This window comes from Choristoneura fumiferana, chromosome 26 (genome assembly GCF_025370935.1).
Source record: "Choristoneura fumiferana chromosome 26, NRCan_CFum_1, whole genome shotgun sequence".
NCBI classification, from domain to species: domain Eukaryota; kingdom Metazoa; phylum Arthropoda; class Insecta; order Lepidoptera; family Tortricidae; genus Choristoneura; species Choristoneura fumiferana.
Genome location: NC_133497.1, coordinates 9,607,485 through 9,616,373, shown reverse-complemented (window position 1 = coordinate 9,616,373; position 8,889 = coordinate 9,607,485). Strand labels below are relative to the sequence as shown.

Below are 8,889 nucleotides of genomic sequence, written 5' to 3'. Positions count from 1 at the left end.
GTTATCGCGCGTTGTTCCCTCGGAATAGTGCATTTTCCGGGATAAAAAGTAGCCTATGTCACTCTCTGGCCCATAAACTATCTCGATTTGCAAAAGTCACGACGATCCGTCGCTCCATTTCACGGGAAGACGGACAAAACAACAAGGGCCAATCAACTTTTACGACACTAATCTGGTCCGCGACATTTTTTCAAAACAATTGCAGTTTTTGTAAGTAAACATGTTTTATCCATAATTTAAGTAGATGGTTGTACATGAATTACATGCCATTCCTACATAAGTTCAACCTTATAAACCGTGAAATATATTGTTGGAAGTACGATTTTTTGGTAACGCCCAGAGACATTTTGTAAACGCAGAGACGCCCAAAGTGTCGGTAAAATAGTTGATTGACCCGACAAACACACTTTCGCATTTATAATATTAGTATGGATTAGTATAACTTAATTGTTTTTTTTTTAGGCGGGCCAGGGTCCGGATCCGACGTTGAGGGTAGCAGCCCCAACCCTGAGGGCAAACTGCAGAAGTAAGTGCTAACACTAATTTACGGACAATATAATATCTAATATACTTTTCATTGCTAAGACACACCAACAAACACGGAACAAAAAGTTAATAAATTAGTTTCAATTTTTTTTTAAGAGAGAGAGAGAGAAACATTTATTTACACATATTCGATACACATAAAAAACATTAGATGGAAAGAATAAAAATAACATCGAATTAATAAAGTGGCCCCACTCAGCATAATGTTACGGCAAGCCGCAACGCTGTTTTTCAGTGGGGACCCATTTTAAAACATACAACACTATGATGACACGAAAGCCAGCGAATAATATTTATTCTGAATTTATTTTTAACCGACTTCAAAAAAGGAGGAAGTTCTATGTTCAATGTTTGTATTTTTCTTTTTATGTATGTTTGCCGATTACTCAGTCATTTGTGGACCGATTTTCAAAATGACCAATGGAACTCGTCAAAGCTAAGTACCTAAGGCTCGCTCGTCTATAAACGATCATTATTAATATACCTAGATAAGCGACTAGAAGAAGCTTTAAGTTAATGATTCTTTCGAACTGATCTGATGCTGAAGCCGGAAGGTTAGGCAACGGAACTCTGTATTAAAACAACGTAACTAAGCCGTGTTTGGACTTCATGGAATCGTTGTGAGATGTACTTTGGCTATGAATCACTAAAAAGTGAGAAATAAACAAAATTTTTAACAAAAAAGTAAAACCGACTCCAAAAAAATAACAAAAAATGGAACCGACTATAAAACCTTGAAAATATTTTTCTAGCACTAGGTACCTACTAGCTCGAAGTCGGTGTCTCAGCAGCTCGGTGGCTCAGAGCTAGTAGGTACCTAGTGCTAGAAAAAATTTTCAAGGGTTTTATAGTCGGTTCCATTATTTGTTATTTTTTAATTTTTTTGGAGTCGGTTTTACTTTTTGTTAAAAAAAAATCTTTATTAATAACTTGTATATCTTACAGACGCCCCTCCGGCCTGCCCCTGCAGAGTACGGACGCGTGCAAGTCGCTGCTGGCGGGCTGCGCGGCGCTCTGCGCAGCCCTGGGGCTCCGGCGTCGCTCAGCGCCGGAGACGTCGCCGCCGAGACCGCGCCGCCGCAGCGCAGGTAACACGCACCAGTGTTGATGGTGCTCAGGACAGTGAGAATCTTTCAAATCATTTATTCTGTAAAAACAGGCCGCAATGGGCACTTTTACCCGTCATTTTTTAGGGTTCCGGAGCCAAAATGGCAAAACCCTAAAAAGTTTCGCCATGTCTGTCTGTCTGTCTGTCTATCCGTCCGCGGCTTTGCTCAGGGACACATTATAAGCTATTAAAAAAAAAAAAAAAAAATATATATATATATAACTATGCCGACAAAATGATACAATAAAAAATTAAAAAAAAATTTTTTATGGTACACCCATAGACGTAAAGTGGGGGTGGTTTTTTTTTCTCATCCAACCTTATAGTGTGGGGTATCGTTGGATAGGTCCACCATTAGGGGTTTGCTAAGACGATTTTTCGATTCACTGATTTTTTTGCGAAATATTCAACTTCAAAGTACAAATTATCATTAAAATCGAACCAGTTGGATTCAATTCAGGATGGTAGTAAGTATATCAAACTTACAAGGAAAACTATAACGGCTAAGTTTGCTTGAAAATTATTAGTAGTTTAAGAGTAAATAGCAGCCTAAGATATTTTATACCTAAACTTGGAAGATTCCGTATAAAATACGAAATCCTTAGAAAAATATTACTTAATTTTTTCGTAATGGCTACGGAACCCTATTTTGGGCGTGTCCGACACGCTCTTGGCCGGTTTTAAAACTACCAGCGCTTTCGGAAAGACCATCATTGCCAAGAAGAATGCGCCGCAAGAAACTTGGCAGAAAGTCATTTTTTCAAAATAAAATACTTAAAAACTACAGTACTTATACAATGAAAGAAAAAATACAAAAAAGAATAATAATAATAATAGGATGTACGAGGTCCCTTAGTTACAAAACTACACTAACTATATCTACGGGAGACCCCTTAAATATTTATCCATACAACAAACGTGTTTATTTTTTTTTTTTTAAGGCAGTCAGTTACTTTTTTTCCCGGTGAATGCGGTTTTTTTTTTAAAGCAGGTTTCCTAGCGATGGTTCTTGACATGTTTCATCAAAATCGGTGCAGCCGTTTCTGAGATATTGAACTTTGAAGTGACAATGTCGGGGGGTTAGGTTATTATTTAAGTTTTTTAAGGCAGTCACATTTTTTATACTATTCCTTTTCATTTCATAATGTGTATGTGTGTGTGTCTGTGTGTGCAGCGCAACTTCGGAGGTGGGCCTCTGCGCCGCCCTGGAAGCCCTAACGCTCAGCACGGCGTCCCGGTCCTGCAGCACTTGGGTCGCGGGTTCGTATTTCAACTTGTTCTGTACGCGTCTAAATGCTACTTAATAAAATGAAATGTTTGTATGAATAAACTGATCATTGATTGGAGCGTTTAGTTTTTTACGAATTGACAAGATTTCATTTTTTTGAACACCTGCAAATTACTACAGGAATCGAAAGAGTTTTGCCTCCTGAACATGGGAAATAGTTATTTATGTGGCTGGTGCATAATGAGAGGCATTAAAGTACGAGTGTGGTTTTAAATCACACGAGTGTTTTAATGCCTGATTATGTATAGCCGCATACATAACTTTATCTACATGCATATCATAAGTTTTCTATAATATGTTCATATATGGCCTGTATTTTGACTTTGACTTGACTTGACTTTGACTATGACTGACTTTGACTTTGAATAATAATTATTATCTACATGCATGTTATAAGTTTTCTACAATATGTTACAGATATGCATTGTTAAAAAAAGTATAACCGATACTCTAATGTAAACATTAAGATGCACCCGCAATACCAGGTTTCTAATAAAACCATTTGCTAGTCGTTCTGACATATAATAGGGAATTATGATATGCATGTAGATAAAAACAACGTTAACATTAGTTGATTATACAAACAAGCGCATAAAACGCGCCATTTTATCCTAGACTTTTGTATACAGCCGAACCGCAGAACGTGAACATGTATAACTTACATTCTCCTTTTCACTTCGATTGCGAGGAAATTAAACAGCAACAGTAGAAAGAACCTTGTACATGTCGCGATGAGCGCTTTTCTGCATTAAAACACTTACATATATGTCGCACCGGCGTAACTGTTTGCACATGCAGTTACAGAGTAGCAAAAGGAAAGTCGCTAAAATGCACTGATGTACAAATCCGGAACGCGACAGCTGAATCAAGAAAGATTCTAAAGTGGTTTCTTTAATAGAGCGTTAACATTACCTAACTTAATATGTCTGTGTGTCAGTGGGCGGGTCGCAGCTACCGTCCCCGCAACGAGCAACCCCGCGCCACCCGCGCATCGACTGCTCACTGATAACAAAAAGGTATCACTCACTAACTCATCGCTCACTAACTCATAACGCACTTTCACACTCTTCTCACTCACTACCCCATAGCGCACTCACTAAATCGTCGTACACTCGCAAACTTATCAAAATCGTCAATAAACAATAATAATCTACCTACGACTTTTAAACGCAACTTGAAAATAGCTGCAACTACCGTTAATTGAAACCGGTGTTGTTCTCAGGTGTTAATTAAGTAATTGTTAATTAAAGTTAGTTTATGTGCCAATTATAACCTACTATGTAAGCCATTCTAGCTAGCCTGAGTCAACGGGGGCAGGCTGAAAATCAAGCATAAGCTGAGCCTGTTCCTTTTTCCACACAGTGCAAGGGACTGCCAAACACATTCTATATTAGTTTATTGTTTATTTGAATGCGGTGTGCCTATCTGTATTGTTATGTTGGCAAATACCTAATCAATCTTCTTCTTCTAACTTATCGCTCACTAACTCGTAACGCACTTTCACACTCTTCTCACTCACTCACTAAATCGTCGTAAACTCGCAAACTTATCAAAATCGTCAATAAACAATAATAATCGACGTACAGTCGAACCATTTTGATTCCTAACCTACCGTAGAACGTTCTCGCAGTAAGTGAAAATAAGTTCCCTTGTCAAGCAATGCGATGTCACTATGTCTTTTCCTGCGAAAAGGTTCCACAGTGAATTACGATTCAGTTGGTTCGAGAGTGCAATCGCAAAATCGCAATGGCCCTTTTGCACTACTGCAGCGCACACAACAATTGAAAGTTTTTTTTTTTTTTTGTTCGACTGGATGGCAACGAGCAAGTAGTCTCCTGATGGTAAGAGATTACACCGCCCATAGACAACTACAACACAGGGTATTGCAGATGCGTTGCCAACCTAGAGGCTAAGATGGAATACCTCAAGTGCCAATTATTTCACCGGCTGTCTTACTCTCCCACGCGAAACACAACAGTGCAAGCACTGCTGCTTCACGGCAGGATTAGCGAGCAGATGGTGGTAGAAATCCGGGCGGACCTTGCACAAGGTCCTACCACCTGCAAAAAAGTTAGGACTGTTCTTTTTTTCTAATTTCTGTATTTTTTATGTGTGTGTTTTTGCAGTAAACAAATAAACGTTTTATCTGTTAAGGATTCCATGGACAGACCACAGCGCACTAAATATCGATCCTGGAGCAACTAAAAATAGAGAGTGCTCAGCGTCTGTCTACCATCTGCCTGCAGCGTATGCGATGCTTTGGACACATTGCTCGCAGAGATGCTAGCAATATGGAACGCCTGATGGTCACAGGGAGGTTGAGGGTAAAAGACCCAGAGGCCGGAGCCCAAGAGGTCGTTTGATCAGATCTCAGAGCAGATCAACCTACCAATCAGCGCTGCACTCCACCAGGCAGCTGATCGTAACCGATGGAGAACTGCTGTTGACAAGCTGAAACGGAGTCACGATCCTCAGCAATGAGGGAGCGATTGAGAAGAGATCAAAATGATCACTCACTCATTTACTACGTCATCACTCACTTTCTACCTTATCGCTCACTCACATCACTACTCACTGAGTACTTTATCAGTACTAAGCTTCCCTCACTAACAGGCCACTTGCGTTCGTCCTCAGATCCGCCAGAACTACATAAAGCGACGGCTGCTCACAACCTACAAGGCCTTGGAGCGCATGTCACAGCTGAAATTCAATCTCGACAAGTTAGAGGTAAGTCCTGGTTACTATTCTTACTTAATGTATATTTTAAGGGTTAGATTAGATTAGATTTATTTGTAAAAATACATTATAAACACAAGAAATTCACAAAAGGATCGTCAAATGTGTGACGACAGATGGCTAAGTTGTTTAGAGAGCCTGACTACGAAGCTTGAGGTCCGGGTTCGAACCGGCCGGTGCAGATATTTGTATGAATAATACGAATGTTTGTTCTCGGGTCTTGGATGTTTATATGTATTTGTGTATGTATTTATCTATCTAAGTATGTTTATCCGTTGCCTAGTGTCCATAGTACAAACTTTGCTTAGTTTGGGACTAGGTCAATTGGTGTCAAGTGTCTCATGATATTTATGATATCTTATTACAATAAATTGTCAACCAGAATAAAAAATAAAAACTAGAATTTAGAATGTCAAATTAGAATTCAAATCAATAATAATAATTGAAAGCAAAACAAGAATATACTAGTCTAAGTCAAATTTATGCAATAGGAACAATCAATCAATCAAAAAAAAAAAGTATTGAATGTCTCGTGTTCCCGCGGCATCGCACACGTAAATCATTAGGTCCAGCAGCTGAATTGAAATTTCGGAATTCCCGAAAGTTAAATCATGGTTTTCATTGACGTTACATTAAAAACAGTCATGCCAAATTTCATGACTCTAAGCCCAGGGGTTGTTATTTCGTGATTTTATACCTATCCGTGGAATATCGGAAAATAAGTAGCCTATGTTTTATCTAGATGTCCAGCTATCTACATACCAAATTTCATCCAAATCCGTCCAGCCGTTTCAGCGTGAAGAAGTAACAAACATACTCACTCACAAACTTTCGTATTTATAATATTAGTAGGATAGGATTGAACTTAATCAATAATCATCAACATCTGTTGAAATAGTACATTGTGTCTTAAGGGCGGTAAATAGGAATTACGAACGAGATTCTATTAGAAGCCCGAAGTCGAAGACTGAGGGCTTTAATGAGTCGATGTTCGTAATTCTAGTACCGCCGTGCGACATACAATGTTTTTCATCACATTTGCGAGTAAAATTGTATATTTGTAAAAGAAAAACTAATATTTTTTCAAAAATTGCCGATACCGCTGACTGCGCTCTTGGTAGCGCCGCCTTACCAGCGTGCGTGTCATGTGGTTGCAGCAGCGCAGCAGCACCATCAGTACGGGCATTGACTCATTGACCGTCCTGGGCTTCATGGCAAGCACATTAAGGTCGAGGTTTTATTTGGAGGGTTGCAACCAAGGTAGCCTGCATGTTACGACACTGTTTACGAGCAAGTGTGATGAAAAAATAATCAAAAAATGAGCGATTGCAGTTTGCATGTCATATCTTTCTAGAAAAATTCTATGGCCGTTGAAGCATATGAATGACCTCAAAGTCTGTGACTGACTTCTCTGTCTAATTGTCAATTTTTAACGTCCATATCTTCGTGTTTTTAATGTATACAAAGGCTTTAAAGTTGAGATGCGGCAGCAATACTGAGTTAAGACACTAACTTTAGTTAAAATGTTCAGTTTTTAGTTGTCTACATACTGTTTAATTTTCTTTAAGCATAAAGGATTCATATTCGTAAAAAAACAACATGCGAAAGTTTCACTTTGCAAATTAGTACCCTACGAACTGTATGGAAAAAGTTTTATTTGATTTGTGGGTGTTCTAGTACTCTAACCTTAGTTGGTCTCAAAGAGTGTTTTAATCGTTTGATAGAAGCATTAAAAAAAAAGTCAAATCTGTCGATTTTCTCGCTGACTGTACATTTAATCAAAAATCTGTGAATGTCGATTGTCATCACTCAAAAAGCTAGTAAAGGTCTCCTAAGAGCATTTTCGCGTAGCAGCAAGGGATCTAGTAGCTGCCCTTGCTGCCCCATCTCAACTTTCCACCCTGTATATGTATGTATGTGTGGAATTTTGCTAGCTAAATTTGACCCAGTTCTAGTTGTCGGATTGTCATGAAATTTGGCATACTTATGTAAATAGCGTGAGAGTGCAATAATCTGGTAGTGACATCCTGGTGGTCCGGCCAGGATCGTCTCCGCAGGACGGAACTCTTCGACGGTTAACAGCATCGACTTGAAATTTGGTATCCAAATGTAATGTGGGTGACAGTGCAAATACCTACAGTCAACAAAAAGTACATTCAGCAAAAAACTTATTTATAACTGGATTCCACGAAGATGGAAACTTACATCCATCGTCTCGTGTGTTTTAGTCCCGTTTGTGGTATTTTGACTACTGTGTAAGATGTTAGTGCGTCTATTTCCTTGTCAGGCGGCGGCGGTGGCGTCGGCGCTGGCCGGCCCGGGACCCACCACGCTGGCCGTGCCCGCGCGACCGGTGACCGCGCGCATCCACCACCCAGGTACACAGACACACACACACAGAGAGACACACTCACAGACATAGGTAATACCTAACGGTGGTCCCACGCGGAAGATTTTTGAAGAAGAGGGGTCCTATTTTTAGTCCATTACATTGAGTCCGACATACGGGATGGCTGTCCTATGATACAACGTATTTTTTCACCCTAGAAAAAAAACACTCACAGACACACTCACTTACACACACAGACAACCTTTTCAAGATCAAGAGAGAGAGAGAGAGACGCTTCTCATCAGACATTCATGACACTTCATACAGACAGACTAGACAAGCGAGAGAGAGAGAGAGTGAGAGACCACACTACACTGATGCGTTTGGAGCTCAATCAAAGTTCATCCTCAGAGTAACCCAACCATTCACTATGCTACTAACCGGCTGTTTCGCCATCCATTGATTAGTGTTAACTGGCGGTGAGGTGTGATGCCGTCTCTATTTGTTTAGAGACGGAGACGGTATCACATTTAACCGTCGGTTAACGCTAATTAATGGATGGTGAAACAGCCCCTAAATGTTAGACTAACAAACTGTAGCCATCATTTAAATAATTTATCACTCCTAATACTATATTTTTCTTAAAAGAACTACCTACAAAATTTCTTATAAACATTAATCGTCACATAAAACTATACTATGTTCGTTCAAAGTCAAAGTCAAAGTCAAAATATCTTTATTCAATTTAGGCTATACAAGCACTTATGAATGTCAAAAAAAATCTACCACCGGTTCGGAAAAACCTCTGCTTAGAAGAATCCGGCAACAACTCAACGAGGTATAATATTTTTTTTTAAACAGATTTACAATATTATTAATGAT

At 39.3% G+C, this 8,889-nt stretch overlaps 2 protein-coding genes across 2 annotated transcripts in view; both read left to right on the top strand.

Moving 5' to 3' along the window:
- LOC141442603 (uncharacterized) overlaps nt 1-3,919 on the top strand; it is a 7,850-nt gene extending 3,931 nt beyond the window's left edge. Inside the window, exons 3-6 of the mRNA XM_074107621.1 lie at nt 463-526; nt 1,492-1,634; nt 2,829-2,914; nt 3,880-3,919. Coding sequence (XP_073963722.1) covers nt 463-526; nt 1,492-1,634; nt 2,829-2,872 — 251 coding nt within the window. The 3' untranslated portion in view covers nt 2,873-2,914; nt 3,880-3,919. The remainder of the gene's footprint in view (nt 1-462; nt 527-1,491; nt 1,635-2,828; nt 2,915-3,879) is intronic.
- Nucleotides 1-8,889, top strand: part of LOC141443142 (uncharacterized) — an 86,455-nt gene that overhangs the window by 73,718 nt on the left and 3,848 nt on the right. The window contains exon 9 of the mRNA XM_074108352.1: nt 7,966-8,056. Within this exon, the coding sequence (XP_073964453.1) occupies nt 7,966-8,056 (91 nt within the window). The remainder of the gene's footprint in view (nt 1-7,965; nt 8,057-8,889) is intronic.